Raw genomic sequence first — 18,572 nt, forward strand, 5'->3', positions numbered from 1 at the left:
AGAAAAAGTAAAACAGAAAAGTAAACAAAATGTAAAAAGTGTTTAAGTTAACTTAATTCATCAGATTGCGTTACTTTGAAAATTGTCGAAAATAATTAATATTTTCTTCCTAATCTATAACTTTAAAAAATATTCAAGAAGAAAAAGAAACAAAATGTCTCTGATATTTTTCGTAATAAAAGGATTCATCTTGTGAGAAGTTGATTCAAACCCAAAATTCAGCTTCGAAAATAGAAGAAACAAATTTATTTCCATTTTCCGTACAGAATTTAATCGATATCGTAGATAGATGAATCTTTGCGAGGACGTTCAAAAAATCGCGGAACATGCGTGAGGGCGAGTCGGCGCCTGCAGCGAAGACAAGAAGGGGAGAAGAAGAGGAAAAGAAGAAAAGAAGAAAAAGAGTAAAGAGCGTTGCCGCGCTCTGATCTTCGTGACAATGACTCACCGGCTGTGTATTCGCGCTAGGCCTTCAACCTTGGAAGCTGGTAGAATCACGACAACGACGTTGCTGCCTTCTCTCCATTCCGGTTCGTCGTCCTCCACCGATCGCCGGCCGATCGGACTTCCCGCGGACTTAGCGTGACAGAGAAAAAGAATGTACTTCCCTTGCGTGTGGAAGAGTCGTCACTCTCGGAGATGAAAAACAAAATCTTTTTCTCTTAGGTGACACGTCGTTACCGCGATGCCACCGATTCCGTCTTCGTCGTCGTCGTCGTCGATTCTTAGCCGAGATATCTTCCTTGGCTCGCGATCGAAGCGAAGCGCCAAGTATCGCGCGACTCGCCAGAGTCCTGTCCGAACGCTGGTCGCCACCGCTGACGGAGAAGCCCACCGAGGCCCACGAGTTTCCCTCTCCGGGGCCTCACCGGTACCCCTCCGACAAGTTCGCAATGGCGTGAACGCGCCGGGTTCGCATCACGATAGCTTGCTCTATCTAACATGGATCCTCTGCGCTTTTTTGTACTTTCGTTTCTCGTTCTTGCCTCTCCTTGTGCATTTATGTTTTGTTTTACGTGCGACGGAATGTATTCAAGTTAAGGGAGTTTTTATAGAGAGGTATATGGAAGCACAACTTGAAGATAGAAGAATAGAACTCAAATAAAATGGAACAAAATAAAACTGAAACAAAGTAAATTCATGTAAAAGTTAACGCGAGTTAACGTAAAAGAAATATTTCTATCTATCTTTTCTTTCTGCAGTTATCGAGTTGTCCAGAAATTCATCTTTATTCATCTTATTAATACCATTTTTATCCTGTTCAAGGATTTGCATTTATCTTATTGTTAGAGCAATGGTATATATTGTAATTAGTTAAAATTTTGATTTTTTTTTTCTTTGTTATCATGGAACAGTCATAAGATAAAATAACAGGTGACATTTTAACTTCGTCTATTTCTAATATAAATAATAAAGATATAAAATTTATTTTTTGCATCTTGCATCAAACTAAAGCATATTTTTAAATTTACTAAATTTTAATATTTACTAAATTTTATTTCTTGGAATATTACTAAGTAAGTAAACATTTATTTACAGTAAATAAATGTTTACTCAATAAAAAAAATGATAGTTAAATCAAATTAATTGATTGATTAAATCAAATTAATGATTTTTCTATCAAATAAATATATGTTTACATTTACTAATTTACTTAAAACTATTCAAACAAATATTTATTAAAATTTAGTATTTTTTTTAGTGTACATACCATTAGAATACATTACAATTTGTAATGTATAATTGCTGAGACGTTACTAATTTATATTTCCCCTTTTCTATAAAAAAACAAAGTTTTCGAACGAAACAACATTGTAAGAGGATCAACTATGGGCAGATAGGTAAAAATTCGATATAAACTAATGTGTCTACGCAAACAAAAATGCGACATATTTTTGTGATAAATACTTCGTGGATCGGTATCTAAACAGCATCTCGACTAGTTTACATGACGTTGAAACGCGCACATCGCGTTCTTACGCCGATGGTCTTGCTCGGGGTCGATCCCCCTCCAGATCGCGAGCCCGCGTTGGAGAAGACATTCACCTCGAGGAGAGCCAACTCCCAGCCGGATAGCCAGCCAGGTATCGTTACCTGTAGCTACGCATTTCTCGTGTCCCAGCCTCGCTCAAGCGAGTCACTTTTACGCGCTGGTCAGTGCGCACTGCAATCCGCACAGCGGTAACACGCTCTTACGTTAGTGCATTATTCACTATCATCCGGACTGCCATTTTGCAGAGTTGCGGAAGATTATAAAAAACGCGAGTGCGGGTGGATTCCTTTGTTAAGGTGCACGGTGTTCTCCAAGTCACGGACACGGTCAAGTGCGCGACGGATGGATGAATTCGGTGACAGCTCTGTACCTCGGTATCTTCATGTTCCTTTGAATATTATTTATCACTTTTAATATCTTATAAAATACTCATACGTTTCTTTGATTAATATTGCGATACTGATTATAATGATTAATTTGAAAAATAACTCATACAGCAGATTTCATCTGACATTTTGAAAACGTCTTTAGGACGTAAGACGGCGTCTTTAGAACGTCTTAGGACGTCTCTCGGATGTATAGAAATAAACAATTGTTATTTTGGGATAATTGTGAAGTTACGTAAATTGCAATAAAAAATATGTTATATTTTGAAAGAAATAATTTTAGAATCTTTATTTCTGTAGAGCTTCGCAGATGTTACTTGAGGAATGTAACTGTGGCTACCGAAAGTAATATCGATTCTCAAGATGCTTCCATCTGATTGCGTTTTGGACATATCCAACGTGTTTCACTCCACCTCGGTAGTGATCGAAGGAACCTGTCTCAATAAATCCGAACCTACCGCAGTGCTTAGAGATGTATCAGCTCGCGTCCATGGCGGAGAAGTACTGGCTATTCTAGGATCAAAAGGTTCCGGCAAACGAGCGCTTCTCGATGTTATCGGTGAATATTTCTGATCATTCTTTCCAACATTGTATTGTAACGTTTCGCAAAATTGCAAACAATGTAGCGCATAAATCACTTTTAATCAGAGCTTTGAAATTTACTATGGCTAATCTTTTCTATACGAAAAGAACAGTTTTGTTAAAGTATTTAAAAATTTAACTACAAAACATTCAGTTACAGGTCTGAAAATAATTTTGTTGAATTAGCAAAATAATTATGCAGACTCGTTGCTAGAATATTAAAACTTCTTTAATTTCCTACAAAATCATTTTTATGATCCAGCAAAATTATTTTCAGATCTATATCTACCTAAATTCTGTATCTACCTAAATTTTTATTTCAACAATTGTTCTTTCCATATTAGGTTGTCCAGAAAGTTCGTGCTGATGTTGAAGGAAAATTTAAACGCAGAAAATTTAAATTTTAGTGTACATTTATTAAATTATATAGATTAGTCGACATGAACTTTCCGATACAACCCAATACATCTATGACATTCATTTTGGCGTCATGCCATAATGAAAAAGTTTTGATAATTTTTATAATTTTATAGTTTTATAGTTTTTATAATTTTATAATTTATTTGTAGTTAAAAATTTTATTTAAAAAAATTAAAAACCATAAAGAAAAAATGGATGATAATAATATCCCAAATTCGGCGTATTAATTAAATTTAAAATTTCTACTAGCTGGAAGAGCGGAAGGCGAGACGAGGGGACGAGTTACCCTGAATGGCAACCTGCTGACTCCGGAGTTATTTCGGCGTCATGGCGGTTACGTAGCTCACAGATGTCACCTCCTGCCGAGTTTGACAGTTCGCCAGACCCTGATGTACGCCACGTGGCTCGCCAATCTAAACAATCGCGAGGCCCGAGTGCGACAAACTCTCGCCGACCTGGCGCTCTCGCAGGTCGCCAATCGATCGGTGAACGATCTCACCAGGCCGGAATATCGACGATTGATGCTGGGAGTGCAACTTGCCAAAGATCCGACTCTGTTATTGTTGGACGAGCCAACCTGGGATACCGATCCTCTCAACACATATCTCATCGTCTCGATGTTGTGGTCTTATGCCACCAGACGCGGCTCCATTGTTGTCCTCACTATGGAAACACCTAGGTCTGACGTGCTACCATTTGTTAGTCGCGTAACGTTACTGTGCCTGGGTGCGGTGGTTTATTCTGGACCCACCAGGAGTATGTTAGATTATTTTACCTACATTGGCTTCCCATGTCCGGAACTGGAAAATCCGTTGATGTATTACCGTAAGTAATACCGCATGGAACAATGTTATTCTCCTCCCTCCCTCTCTTTCATCCCTTTCTCCTTTTTCTTTCCTTGTGATTATCATTTCGTTTAGAAAATTGTAATCATTTTATTTCAACACTCTATTATTTTCCGAGTCCTTAGAACGTTTTAAAAAAGTAACTGATTTAAATAATGACGAAGATATTTAAAGAAAATTAATTAAAATAAATTAATAAATCAGAATTTTGTCATTTTTTCAGTATGCTTGTCGACTGTCGATCGTCGCTCCAGAGATCGTTTTCTGGAGTCTAATCAGCAGATATCGGTTTTGGTCGAGAAATTCAAGGTGGATGGAGTGCTTTACATGAAAGAAGGACCCCAAGTGTCTCACAATATGAAAGATACAACTCTTGGTATTATGCACAAGGGCTTAGGACGTGGAATTAAACCTGGATGCTTCTCGACTCTTTTGGCGCTATATTTGTGAGTTTCCTGAATTATAATGATTTACATAAATGCAAATCATATTAGTTGAACAAAATTAAAGCTTAATTAGTATAACAAATTTTTCAAAGCCAATTTTCTTCAGAAAAAATTTTATTGACAATTATTAATTGTAAATCTTTTAACATTTCGATGGATTATATTGACATCACATATGTTTGAAAGTAAATTATCTTCGAGCTGATTCTAAAGTCGGTAAAATTAAGATCGACCATTTTAGGATAACTTATTAATCTTATTATTATATTTAGACGAAGTATGGCGGCTACATTTTCGTTCAATAAGATCGGCCTGGGACACTTTGCTGCTCGTCTGCTGTTACTGCCATTCGTCATTGCTCTAATGAGTATACTGTATTCACATTCAAGTCCCGTACAATCAAGAATTTTCTTGCAAACCGGCGGCTTGATTTTCAATGTCTTGACGTTATTTTACGTAGCCGGAATAGTCGCGACATCCCTTTTGTGTAAGTCAAAAAGCAACTAATTTAAAAAAATAGATAATAAACAGCTTTCCAATCTCTAATCTTCAATCTTAGAGATATTAAAATAATTTTTAATGTTTTTCGAATTTATTTTATTCATATCGCTATTGAAAATATGTTGAAGTGCATTTTCTCTTCTGATTTACATTTGGCACTTAATTACATAAAGATTGATAGTTCCAGGTTTTCGTGCAAGATATTACCAAGAGAAACGAGAGGGTCTCTACGGTGGCGCGATGTTCTTGACCGCATATACCATGCTGAGTCTTCCATTGAGTTTCATATCGACGCTGATAACGATCGGGATTTTGATTCCCATTTTGGAACTGGATCTTACCTCGTGGGCGTACGCTTCCGGTATTCTGTGGTCCAGTTACGTGGCAGCCGAGCAAGTAACGGTAGCTGTACTGATGGTGATCGGTAGACCCATAACTGGTGCCATTACAGTACTATACATGACCCTGTTATCTTTGATAGTTGCGTCAGGTGCGATTCGTAGCTTGAAGAACTTGCCTTATTGGTTGGCGATGGTGACGACCGCATTACCAACCAGATATGCATCTCTTGCATTGAACCAGTTGGTGATCGATACTCCCATTCTATCTAATTTACCCTACAACGAGAGTTTCACCTGTCCGGGTGTACCTGAGCTTTGCAGGTACCCTAATGGCAATATTTATCTGATAGAACGTTTCACTAGAGAAGGTGAAAATATCCGCGAGGTGTTATATATAGAGCTGAATCTACTAATCTCCTTAGCGTTTGCCGTCGGACTTATTATATTGAATAGCGTTTTGTATCTGTTGCCACTACCTGCCAGAGTGAAGGCGAAATTCAGAGAATAATGGATTGTTGAACGTAGGCTCCTGAATAGTTGCAAGGACTATGTTAGAATTGTGACATAGGCGAGAAATGCACGTTAATTTATGCATGTCATTTGTAAATAAAGACAATTTGGCTAAATCTAAGTGACAAGATCGCTTTAAAACATTTGTAAAAATGGGCAAAAATTGTCTTATCCTCCCTTGACAGTAAATGGTCGTAAAAAAGTGAGCCTAAAGTGAGCCTAAATAAATGGACAGAAACATACGGCTGTTTAACAGCTATTGAAACGAGTAAAATATACGCTTTTACGTATAAAATTCCAAGATAAGCGTTATTTCTGTCCATTTTAGGACTTTCATAAGTACAGCGCGCCATCTGATTCTGACACTGGCTGAGTATTCAGGAGCTCTAAAAAGCACGTCTAGTATTATATAATAATTATCAGTATATTCTATATTATTATTATTCTTCATTAAGAGATAATAATTATGACAGGAGAAATTTAATTTTTTAGCAACTCAAAAAACATAGAGATACTGAAAATTTTGATAGTTTTATGGTGATTGCCAAGTTGCAAGATCAAATAAAAGTGCAACTTGAGATTACTATCTTAAAAAAAATAATATACTTAAGAGACTAAGGGAAAAGCAACTGAAGTTTCTGAATGCTTTTCCTCAAATGCTGAGTTTTGAAAAAAAACATTCAGAAACTTCAGTTGCTTTTTCTTAGTTTCTTATAAAGCTCGGTTGCATCAACATTACTTTAATATTAAGCAAAGCTTAAAATTCTCTTTGGCCCTATCTTAGTGCAACCGGGTTTAAAAAGGTCCAATTACACTAATGTTCTTTTGATTTTAAGCGAGACTTAAAAACTTTGTTCCTATCTCTTTTCGATTTTAAAACAAGATAGAGAGAATTATAAATTTCGCTTAGAATCAAAATAACATTGGTACAACCGTGTCTTTTAGAGAGAATATTTTTCCCGGATTTAGTTTTTTGACCCCATTTGAGAAGTCATAGTACAATACGTATCAATTTTTAGCTTTTTAGCCTCTTCGGGGAGCAGAGGCTTTATGTTTTTGCCTTAGAGTTTGTCAAAACTCGACAAGGATTCGAGAACGTTAAACTACGTTTAATATCGAACAATTGCGTATGCAGGATGGAGATCAAACCCGGATACTATAGATTACGAATCAATTGCACTAAGCGGCGAGCCACTCGGCGCTCCGAAAAATTGTGAATGTGGCTGTAAGAGAAATTGTTCGAATGTGTGGTTGTATAAGAAAGAATAACAACTATAACTTGTGGTGTAAATGCGATGATAAAGCACGTCAAAATCAGATAAACATATTAATAAGAAAGCAAGAAGAATCTTTAACTGTCTAGCTGGATCTTAATAGTGCTCTTGTATAATTTTATGTGAATTTATTGATCCGTTTTTTGTTCCTGTACTAGACTGTTCTAGAATTCTCTTTCTCGTTTTCGACAAATATTAAACATATATCTATTTCACTTTAAGTTTCAAAAGTGTACACTGACTCAGCAACAAAAAAAAAACAGACCTCTTATGATCATCATATTTAACATTGAGCGAAATTCGAATATTCGGATTTGGCGCCGATTAAATGGCGTATGTATTACATTTATTTAATTTAAATTCTGAGTGTATATAAAATTGTAAATAACATTAGAATTAGGAATATCGATCAAAGAAAAAAACGCATATCAAAAATATTAAAAACTTTTATTTCATAAGATGTGTTACAAAATCATTTTGTTTATCTAGTATCATAATGTTAATTAGTATATATAACATTTCTTTGCAAACATATCATAATCATTCTGATAATTTACAACAAATAAGAATATATGTACAAAAGAATATTGTACAAAACAGTCAATACATTTAAAAAATGTATTGATTGTTTTGTACAATATAATGCAGTTAATGTATAGTAATTAATCAAGCATTAGTAATGTTTACTTGATAATTGAAATATATTGCAATATATTACACGAAAAATACGAATCTATGGAAAAAAAAACGAATATATCAATAGAAACATAATATGCAATATAATTATGCATAATCAATAACTCCATTTATTTGTTAAATTACATATTTATAATTTAAAATGTATTAAAAATTTACTTTCAGGAATCGTAACATTGAATTATCATATTGCATATTACATTTGTGAAATATATTACAACTTATAAATCCTCGTCTGTAACTTGTCCCATTTCCTTAAGATCATCGGCAACACTGAATTCACAATCCGTTGAACTGATGATCTGACTAATATCGACATTATGTGCGATCTCAATAAGTTTTAATCCTTCTCCTTTCACTACTTCAAATACTCCGAGCTCTGTGATAATTAAATCTACACATTGCTGACCTGTAAAGAACAAAAATTATTGCATAAAGTAACTAGAAATACAAAAATATTAGAAAATAATTACTTTTAAAGTATATTAATCAATAATAAATTATTTTCTTATTTTACTTCTTATTATAGGCAAAATAAAAAAAATTTAAGTATCACTGATTTTTACCTGTGACAGGCAAAGTGCAATTCTTCAAAATTTTTGGACTTCCATCACGAGCTGTATGTTCCATAGTTACCACTACCTTCGTGCTCGCCGCGGAAACAAGATCCATGGCACCACCCATGCCTTTTACCATCGTACCCGGTATCATCCAATTAGCTAAATCTCCGTTCTCCGACACTTGCATGCCTCCAAGAATAGTCAGATCAATATGACCTCTGTGAATGTAAAAAAATATAATTATTAAACTTGTTTATTTTGAATATATTTTAATATTTGTCGTGAAAAAAACATGCTAATAATTAATCTATATAAATAATTATATACAAACCCTCGAATCATTGCGAAGCTCTCATCACTACTAAAGAAAGCAGCGCCGGGCAAAACAGTTACAGTTTCTTTTCCAGCATTGATAAGATCCGCGTCGACGTCATCTTCATCCGGAACAGGACCCAATCCAAGAATACCATTTTCTGATTGCAATGTCACTTTTACATCCTTCGGGATGTAGTTACTAGCAAGCATAGGCATACCGATTCCCAAATTTGCTGTAAAAATTTTCGATTTAAATACATTGATGAGAAATTTGATTATTTCATTCAAAATCTCTCAGAGTATCTCCAATTCAAGTGTTTTACAAATTATTTTATTATTTTATTTTTGTTTAACAAATTATTTTAAACCTACCATACATTCCATCCTTAAATTCGAGGGCAGCGCGCCTGATAATCATATTCCTTGCTTTACTAGCCGGTGTCACTTTCTTAGGCTTTATGGTTTGTTTCGTCGAATGTTTCTGCAGAAAAAAATTATATTATTATTTAATATAATTAATTATATTATTTAAAACATTTACATAAATTATATATAATTAAATATGCATAACGATTATTAATTAAAGTAAATAAGCGCCAACCTCAATCCGTTTTTCATAACGTGACCCCTTCACAATCCTGTCTACGAAAATACCAGGTAAATGAATGTGATCAGGATTTAATTGACCAAGTTCCACAATCTCCTCTACTTCGACGATTGCTACTTTGGCCGCCTTGCACATCACAGGATTGAAGTTCCTCGCCGATTTCCGGAAAATTAGATTGCCGGCAGTGTCGGCCTTCCACGCCTTCACAAGTGCAAAGTCGCCAGTGATGGCGGTTTCCAAAACATAATTTCGTCCATCAAACTGATTCACGTTCCTCGGCTCACCCGATATCTCGGCCTTGCCGTTTTTGTCGTATTTTACGATGACGTTGCCCTCCTGTACAATGGTACCAAAAGCTGTGGGAGTATAGAAAGCTGGAATACCAGCACCACCTGCTCTTACACGTTCCGCCAAAGTGCCCTAAGTAAGTAATAATCGTTATTCGATTTGTAACAATTTATGAGATTTATGATGTACCTTTCCTTATTTTTAAAGCATTACCTGCGGTGTTAATTCAACTTCCAATTGACCACTAAGATACTGCCTTTCGAATTCAGAATTTTCTCCCACATACGATGCAATCATCCTTTTGACTCTGTGCTCCTTCAGCAATATACCCAGCCCAAAGTCTTCTACCCCAGCATTATTCGAAACTAATGTTAGATCTTTTGAACCTTTTTTTAATATAGCTGCTATTAAATTTTCTGGAATGCCACAAAGACCAAATCCACCAACCAAAAGTTTGGCTCCATCATGTACATCAGACACAGCTTCCTCTATATTTTTGAAGATTTTACCATTTCCTACTGGTGTTTTCAGCTTTTCAATCTCCTCCTCCACTTCTGGGATATCAGCTTTGATGGAGAAATTAACTGTGCATACCTGTTAAATGAAATTTAAATTAGATCTGCCTAAAAAATATTTTAAAATATACCTTCAAAAATTAAAGAATGCATTATATTAATAATTGCAAAAATGAGAAATAAGATATACATTCAGAAATACAAAAGTATATAAAAATATTTTTAAAAATCGACGATTTACATTAAAATAACAAATCATTAAACAAATAGCAGTTTCTTAAAATAATTAATTATACGCCAAACATGTAATGCACAATTTAAATTTATTTAAAATGTATATTGCAACATCACTGAAAACAAAGAAAATTAAGATAACTCTTTCAGGCGGTTATACGTACGTCTGATAAATAGAGAGCTGTTTACGCACCCGTGATACTTTTATGGCACCCCGAGGGCCGCTGCTCCAACGCAGAAATACACCGCTGACCCCTCTCAATGCGAATGCCATAGTCACCGTAGACTAAATACACAATTGTTATTCGTAAGACGTATATGAGTCCGTCGGAGATTAAGCTCGAGCTTAACGCTATCTGCTTCGATATTACTTCATCAATTCTTCTCGGAATAAATATCTTATTATTTATCTTGATCGTGTCTTTCGTCTTTTCGTTGTAATCAGTCTCGACGTGCCGAAATATCGTCTCGCAACAATTGTTAAGGAACTTCGCGCCGCGGAAATCTGCGAAACCTAACCTCTCACTAACAGCTCACACATGGAAGTACGGACGGTGACTGGACAGAACGGAACGCGCGCCGACATTTCAATTTAAAATTATGCGATCAGGAACGTATTAATCTGTATTAAAGCTTAAAAAATGGGACTTTGACTCATGACATGATTGCATCGGAAATCAAAGTATAGGGAAGAGTACAAAGAAAGCTCAAGAAACAGTTTTAAGAGGAGGAGATTTCGAGTTTAAAGCTCATATTAGAACGCACTTTTAACAGCTGATGTTAGCGTGCGTTAGTATTTTATTTAAATTACATATAATTATACTTAGAATTTCAGAAATAAAATTTCACAAATTACTAGTATTATTATGGCATTATTTTTGTAAACAATATAAACAATATTAATTTAATTGTTTTTATCTATCAAATTGTTTTTTTATTAATTATAATTAGCCATATTTTTCATTCTTTTTCTTTTTTGAGGCACGGAAATATTCTACGCAGGCTTTATCGTGAAATACGACTCTGATAGAAAACGTATTTATCGTATTTACGCCGTTTTGTAGCGAGGACATCAGCTTTCAAACGATTATGCAGATATTAGATATTGATCTAAAAAAGGAACGATTTGATAATACAAATACATATATCTTCTTATTTTTTTTAATTGCGTTTCTTAATATAAGATCTCCACATAACTTCTCAAGAATTATTTTATCTGAAATATCAATAGACAGACAATTAATTAATTCATTGTATAAAGATACACAAAAAATGTCGTGGACCAGTATTTGCAACATGAAAACTCCAAAAGGTACTCTTATTTATAGTATATTATATTATATAATATATTTAATCATATGTTATATTTAATATGTATAAGAATTTATAAAATACAATATTACATGTTTTTAATAAACGCAAAATTATTGAAATTCTTGCGTAATAATGCTAAAGTGAATTAGAGAGGTCAGATAGAACACAGAGTCATAATTATATCACAGAACATCATCATGACGTCATTTGATATCTAAAAATTGACTTATAAGTGACAAATGAGGTCATGATAATATCCTCATTTCTGTATTCTATTTGGATCTGTTTTTTATATGTGTTTCAACAAAAGATTTTTCCTACCTTCGTTATCTTAGATAGCGAACATCAACCTTTATAATGGTGATATACATTCTATAAATAGTCTTCAAGATGTTTGGTTTCATAATAAATATTTATTCGTGTGAAATCAATGAAGATGAAGCCTTTATTATAAAGACTTTATTTCTCGAAAATGAATATAATAATTTCTCGCATTTTGTGATCATATTGTATGAACTTAAATATGTATTAAAATATTATATTAATCCATTCTTATCGCTATAATCCGAATGCTCCTCCGAGTTACATTAAAATGTCTTATAAGATATCAAGACGTTTTATAATTATTATATATAATTAACTTATCAAATAATTGAAAAGACAAGTTTGACGTCCTTAATTTTCATTAACATTCTTTATCAAACTAAAAACATCTTTGAGATGTCTTCTAGACATGCCTGTTGCCTGGGTTGATACTAATGAATACTAATACAGTTCATGTTACAATAATATTATTGATATCACGCGATACCAACGCAATAACGTCATTTGATAATACCAATCAGCATATTTACGCTGTCGTTCGAATAATTAATAATATATAATAATCACTAACAGATATTTTCTGCGTCTTTTTTTTATAGCGATTTGAATGAACAGAACGTTTCGTTATAACAAGGAAATTAAGATCCGTGCTTTAATACAAAAGAAGAGAAAGAATTTACAATAATAAATTCTTTTTTAATACAGTTCTTTAAGATAATATCTTTCGAATAATATCGAAAATATTGTCATTGATTTTCTGCGCAATCTATAAAGTATTACCTTTCATTGTCCTCTATTTTCCAATTTGAATTGCTACGCTCTTGCCATATGACACAGTGTATGATATGATTATTACGGAGTATATTGTAGATTTTAGCCTACATCTTTACCACGCATCTAGGATCGAATACGCCAACAGCTCGATTCATTTGAGGAACATTCGTAAATCAAATTATTCGTTGATTACGTTCAGCAGAAAAAGCAACTTTACAACTATCGTAAAATTAATTCTTTAATTTTAATTATTCTTTTTTGTTCTTAGTTCCTCACTGGATCTAAATGTATAAATCATATTAAAGAATTTTAAAAGCTGCTTTTTTTGCTGAACGCAGTTATTTTTTAAATAAAATTGTTCAAAGAGAAATGTAATCACGATTGACGCTAAACATGCGCCCACGTGTAGGCCTCTGGATTACGGTAACACGAGAATAAATGAACGTCATCTTCTTCAATCAGAAGAACACTTCGTTCATAGATAATTTCATCACTTCATTGTTCGACATTTTGTTGGACATGTTTTTTTCATTACATTGTTGATCCTCTCGTCATCGATGCCGGCCCGCTCTGGCATCCGTCACAGCGCCCCACAATTCGATCACAAAATCGTCAGTAAAACCGAAGTCCTCCAAGTCGGAGTTGTCTATCGCTTCGGCAAAGTCTATACTGTTGCATTTATCCTCGGCAAGTTCCCAGATTTGTGTCGCTGTAATAAATCAGATAACAATCGAATATCAATTTTAAAATAAAATAGAGACTCAAAAATTCATCAATAAAACTATACTAAAAAAGTCTTGTTGTCGCATATTAATTGGAATTCTTGTAGATTCAGAATGTATATTAGACACTTGTAAATTAGACATTTACAATTAAATCTATCTAATCAAGATAATTAAAAATTCAATTATAGTAACCAGAATTCTAATTCATATAATCAGAATTCGTACTTTTATACTTCTTGTTTGTACAACCAAAACATTTTTTTAGTGTATATGTTTATTTAAATTGTTACCTATATGCTATTCTCAAGGAACACATAAAAGCTAACAAAAAATCAAAATGACTTTATTTTTATTCTTAACATCAATAAAAGTCAAATTTTGTAACCAAAAATCATCATTTTAATTATCATTTAATTTTCACGCTTCTTTTTTTTATAGGGACATCGATATCGACTTGAATGAACAGAATTATTTCGTTATAACAAGGAAATTAAGATCGATGCTTTAATACAAAAGAAAGAGAAAGAATTTATTTAATAATAAATTCTTTTTTAATATAATTCTTTAAGATAATATCTCTATTTTAAAATAAAATCATTTTGATTTTCTCTTTACTTAATACGTTCCTTGAGTTGAACTTACCTAACTCCGTATCGGAGATGCCCATGAAGCTTTCCAAGATAGTGTTAATCTTCTGGACGCCTATCGCAGCAGCATCATCAATCTACGCAAATATTTACTTTAATTATCGCTCAATGTTCTCAACTATTCATTCAACTGGGAAAAGCAGTATATCAAAGTAATATGTGATATAAAATATATAATATCAAAGTGTGTATATGATATCTAGATAATTCAAATATTTCATAACACAGGAAACTAATATTTGTTTTATTCATCATTTTTAAAGATTAATATTATTAGAGAAATGTTATTCCCGATAAAACTATTTATTTATCTTACGAGTTCACTACTTGAATCTGCCATTGTTTCTATTTTACACACCTGCTCTACGATTTGTGCGCTACCATCAGCTTTGAATCTCAAAGTCTCCTTGCCGGATCCATAGTCAGACTTTTTTCCTTTTTTGAGATCACCACGCGGTCCGATGCTACCAAAACCGTTCTTCTGCGGCTCCACTAGCCTCAGCGTGAACGTTGAACCCTTCGGTATATCTTTCAACATCTTCGCTACCTCAAAATGCCGCCTGCCAACGAGGCTGGTCGAATCAATCCTTTCGATATGATCGCCCACTTCAATCACCTTTATCCTGTCAATCACAGAACCTTCCTTTATACGTTTTATGAAAGCGTAGCCGGCACCATTATCAGTGATCGTCAGACCCAAAGCGTCATCCGTTTTCACCAACTCGATTTCTTTCGGTTGGCCTGTACCGAAAATGCATTAATTATTTTTTATCTGCTTCATGCAACCTGTGCTTTCTAATTGCAAGAAAGTATAATGCATAGTAACCTTTCTTATGTGCGAATATGAAGTCGCCCACGCCGATTTGCCCGCCTAATAGCTCCGTCATGTCCACTTTGTGCGTGTTGAGTGTGCAAAAAAGAATCTGGAACGTCAAATCTTATTTTATTTTCAACATTTGAATATAACTTACCCTTACTCCTCCATCATCTCCCAAATTTTACAAAGTAAAATTTGGGAGATGGTGGAGGAGTAAGGGTAACTTCTATTTAATTTGTTCATCTTTATGTATATTATTAATCCCTTTTCATTTGGGGTTTTTAAAGGAACATCAATATTTTGATTGTGAATTTTGGCAAATAAATTTGAATCCGTAAAAAATAAGTAAAATATAATTCGACTTCTATGATGAAACTATGTAAAAACTAAGTAAAAACTCGTTAAAACTTTGATTAGAATTTTTTCAGATTTTTATATAATCCGAAACAATAAAAAATTTGCTCTGTTTCTCGAAGACCCTGATTGTTGACAGAAAAATTTATTTAAAATTTATTTTTTATATGTTGCCGGCGAAAAATTAAATATATTTTTATTAAAAATGTCATCTTCGCTTTAGATTTAATATTATTCCTTCATGACAATTTAACCAATTTAATTTTGATGTCTGATTTAAATTTTATTGCAAACATTTCGTAAAATTTAAATTACATCCAAATTTATTTTCTCAATTCCCTTCGACCATCATTGCGATACAGCATGGTGCTACGATGATTTATTTAGCTTAGAGAGATTGCGAGAGAAGCTAAATCCCTCACGTTCAAGCGACCCATAACAAGTCGACGAGCGACCTGGTTACATCGCGACGACCGCATTTATACGATGAATTACACATGGCTCTCTCCTCTTTCTCTCTCATCTAGTCGAGACATATCCGCCAGGTCGACGAGAGAGAGGCCACGGTCCGTGACCGGCGCTTCCTGCGTCCGGTGTCGTTTCTCCCTACGTGGGATGCTTTGCGTTGGAAACCAAGCCGTTTCCATTCCGAGTAGCTCCATTACCATTAAGTCACCGTCCTGCATTGCCGATTTCTCCAAATGTAAAGGAGGACTCGCGTAATTTTGCCTACATTTCACAGCATTTCGCAGATTCTTACATATACATTAACATCTTTAGAAAGTATTTAAAATAAAGTTGTGTATTAAAAAAAAGGAAAGAATAGAGTCTATTTAGCAAATTGTTCTTAATATAATTTCAAAGTAAAGAAATGCAGACACGAATAACCCAAATATCTACTTACTACGTACTTGGAGTTAAACATCTTAAGTCTTAAGATGTAAATCAATTACAAATTACAAACTGATCCCAAAGCGATTTTAGCATCTTAAAATATGATACTTAATATTTTATTGCAGAACCACATGGTTTACTCTTACTACATCTATTATGTTTCAAGACCCAGTAAATGAGAATAGATTAAAATGGATTGAAATTTTTTTCTATTCGAATGCGTATTTTAAATAGCGAATATTTTTTTTGGATTTGATTAGATTCAATTGGATTCAATTAAATTCAAACGGATGTAATTGGATTGAAAAACTGTATTTCCTATTCAAAATTTGGAATTAAACAGTATTCGCAATTGTGTTTGTGTGCACAGAAAAAGCTAATATTATTTTTAGATTGAAAGACATAGAAATATGCTCCATGCAATTCCTATAAATAAACAAAAATGCATTCAGAAGAAAAGCATTCATTTTAACATTCGTGAATCAATATTTCTGAAAATCTGAATCTCCATTTCTGAATTCATTTCAATTCATTCTCCTTTGTTGAGGCTGTGCTTCAAAATTTACTCCTAGTTCTGAAAATCCATAATACATGTGACGTAAACTATAGACTTTTAGTACTGGCTGTAAAATTTTGAAACACAATCTGAGACTATCTTAAAACAAGAGCAAGATTATAATTTAAATTTATACCAGCTTATAAGTTTCAACGCCTAACAACCAATTCTATCTCCAAAGAAACAGCTCAACGAATTAACGACGTTCAGTCCTTCGATACAATGATTTAACGAATCCTTTCTTCTCTCGATAAGAAAGTCTCAACTATTTCATGGCATTTATCGGAGTCTTCGCGCTCACCTCTTCCGCGGGTAGGTCATAACGTTCGGCAATTTTCTGGTACAGTTCCCGGACATTGCTGAAGTCCGATATCAGTCCTGTGGGACTGCCATGGGCCAGTTGGCAGTGGAAAACCAGCGTCGATGGCCGCGGGTCTCGGGGTGGCGATCTCGTCTGTTCGTGTTGAAGAGGAGGAGCACCGTTCCCCGATCGGCTACTAGTACCGTTACCATTCGTGTCGTTGTCATGACCATTGTCATTGCCGGCCTGATGATGCTGATAGTTGTAATACTGCATACCATTTGCAGCCTTCTCCGTTACCGGCGATCTCGGCGTGGTTCGCGCCTTGAACAGCGGCATCCTCGAGTCTATGAAAATAAATTATTCTACAAAGAAAGGCCCCGTTATTCATCAATCCGGTCTGACGTGCTGGATTCTCATCGCAAAATTAAGTTATTATAATCGACAAATTGATAGCTGAGAAATGTGTAACTCTAAGCCTCCCGCGATCCTTTCACACTGCTATCTTGAGATGGAATCGACATGATCGCGACAATGATTTATGATATCACAATAGCTATCCGCGTACTTTTTAACTTTTTAAATTGAAGTCTTTTTAATTTGAAGTCATGCAAAATATTTAGTTTGTCGAATGTTTATAGAGTACTGCAAATGAGATTAAAAATATTTTTCTTTTAGTGAAGTTACTTTAATCTATACTGTAATAAATTATAATGATTTATTTCATAGAAAAATCAGTTTTGCTGAAGTATTAAAAAATTTGTTTAAATATAAATCTGAAAAATAAATTTGTTTACGTCGCACGATGTAACGATTGCTAAGTTAACTTTTTACCCAAACAGGGTAATGCTACAAAAGATTTTGAGCGTTCTACATAATTATTTTGATGATCCAACAAAATTATTTTCAGATCTTTATCTACCTACAATGTTAGATACTTCAATATAACCGTTCTTTCAGTGCACGAATTTCTCTATTTCATTGAAGAAATCACGGTAAGAAATTAAAATCGCGAAGATAAGAAGTTAACTTAGTAATCGTGCGAGGTAATAATTATCAGCTCAACAATCACTTCTATGAATATGTTCGATTCTCAGATCCACGGTATTGACATAAGAGAAATGAGAACCACGGGAGAGGCACACGATAATTGCAATCTCGCGAAACCGCCACACGTTCAGGAGATAAAAGCATGTATCGACCACATGTTCTATTGCCAAGAGTATCCATTGTATGCTCGTTTCTTCTGTATTATATGCAAGATAAAATAACTGATGCGATTTATTCAAAATAAAAAATATAAGATAAGTTCCAAAAACTTATTTAAAATAAAATATAAAATATAAAATAAGA

General features: G+C 34.0%; 4 protein-coding genes across 4 annotated transcripts in view; 1 reads left to right on the forward strand and 3 right to left on the reverse strand.

Annotated features, from left to right (window-relative positions):
- Positions 1–791, reverse strand: part of LOC108688364 (ATP-binding cassette sub-family G member 5) — a 17,478-nt gene extending 16,687 nt beyond the window's left edge. Inside the window, exon 1 of the mRNA XM_018194601.1 lies at positions 449–791. The gene's annotated coding sequence lies outside the window, so the exon portion shown is untranslated. The remainder of the gene's footprint in view (positions 1–448) is intronic.
- Positions 792–2,742: 1,951 nt separating this feature from the next.
- Positions 2,743–6,022, forward strand: LOC108688366 (ATP-binding cassette sub-family G member 5). The gene is made up of 5 exons (XM_018194603.1): positions 2,743–2,938; positions 3,631–4,206; positions 4,450–4,672; positions 4,945–5,159; positions 5,355–6,022. The coding sequence occupies exons 1-5, from the start codon at positions 2,743–2,745 to the stop codon at positions 6,020–6,022; spliced, it is 1,878 nt and encodes a 625-aa protein (XP_018050092.1).
- Positions 6,023–7,727: 1,705 nt separating this feature from the next.
- LOC108688360 (succinyl-CoA:3-ketoacid coenzyme A transferase 1, mitochondrial) lies at positions 7,728–11,058 on the reverse strand. The gene is made up of 8 exons (XM_018194596.1): positions 10,707–11,058; positions 9,978–10,358; positions 9,471–9,896; positions 9,242–9,350; positions 8,886–9,102; positions 8,561–8,772; positions 7,937–8,403; positions 7,728–7,878 (listed from the first exon to the last, which is right to left on the reverse strand). Exons 1-7 carry the CDS (start codon positions 10,785–10,787, stop codon positions 8,216–8,218), a joined length of 1,614 nt encoding a protein of 537 aa, XP_018050085.1. The 5' UTR covers positions 10,788–11,058; the 3' UTR covers positions 7,728–7,878; positions 7,937–8,215.
- Positions 11,059–13,246: 2,188 nt separating this feature from the next.
- LOC108688365 (PDZ domain-containing protein GIPC3) lies at positions 13,247–17,682 on the reverse strand. Its single transcript, XM_018194602.1, has 5 exons — positions 17,220–17,682; positions 15,124–15,220; positions 14,656–15,038; positions 14,293–14,374; positions 13,247–13,634 (listed from the first exon to the last, which is right to left on the reverse strand). Exons 1-5 carry the CDS (start codon positions 17,556–17,558, stop codon positions 13,477–13,479), a joined length of 1,059 nt encoding a protein of 352 aa, XP_018050091.1. The 5' UTR covers positions 17,559–17,682; the 3' UTR covers positions 13,247–13,476.
- Positions 17,683–18,572: the final 890 nt, after the last annotated feature.

Source organism: Atta colombica, unplaced genomic scaffold (assembly GCF_001594045.1).
Source record: "Atta colombica isolate Treedump-2 unplaced genomic scaffold, Acol1.0 scaffold229, whole genome shotgun sequence".
NCBI lineage: Eukaryota > Metazoa > Arthropoda > Insecta > Hymenoptera > Formicidae > Atta > Atta colombica.

Excerpts from the sequence above, each read along its gene's own strand:
- LOC108688366 (XM_018194603.1), top strand. The coding sequence starts at position 2,743 with ATGCTTCCATCTGATTGCGTTTTGGACATATCCAACGTGTTTCACTCC. Across the intron at positions 4,673-4,944 it reads ACTCTTTTGGCGCTATATTT|ACGAAGTATGGCGGCTACAT; the intron begins GTGAGTTTCCTG and ends TATTATATTTAG. Across the intron at positions 5,160-5,354 it reads AGTCGCGACATCCCTTTTGT|TTCCAGGTTTTCGTGCAAGA; the intron begins GTAAGTCAAAAA and ends AAAGATTGATAG.
- LOC108688360 (XM_018194596.1), bottom strand. The coding sequence starts at position 10,787 with ATGGCATTCGCATTGAGAGGGGTCAGCGGTGTATTTCTGCGTTGGAGC. Across the intron at positions 10,359-10,706 it reads GTGCCATAAAAGTATCACGG|GTATGCACAGTTAATTTCTC; the intron begins GTGCGTAAACAG and ends TTCATTTAACAG. Across the intron at positions 8,773-8,885 it reads AGCTTCGCAATGATTCGAGG|AGGTCATATTGATCTGACTA; the intron begins GTTTGTATATAA and ends TTACATTCACAG.
- LOC108688365 (XM_018194602.1), bottom strand. The coding sequence starts at position 17,558 with ATGCCGCTGTTCAAGGCGCGAACCACGCCGAGATCGCCGGTAACGGAG. Across the intron at positions 14,375-14,655 it reads GCGCACAAATCGTAGAGCAG|ATTGATGATGCTGCTGCGAT; the intron begins GTGTGTAAAATA and ends ATATTTGCGTAG. Across the intron at positions 13,635-14,292 it reads CATCTCCGATACGGAGTTAG|CGACACAAATCTGGGAACTT; the intron begins GTAAGTTCAACT and ends GATTTATTACAG.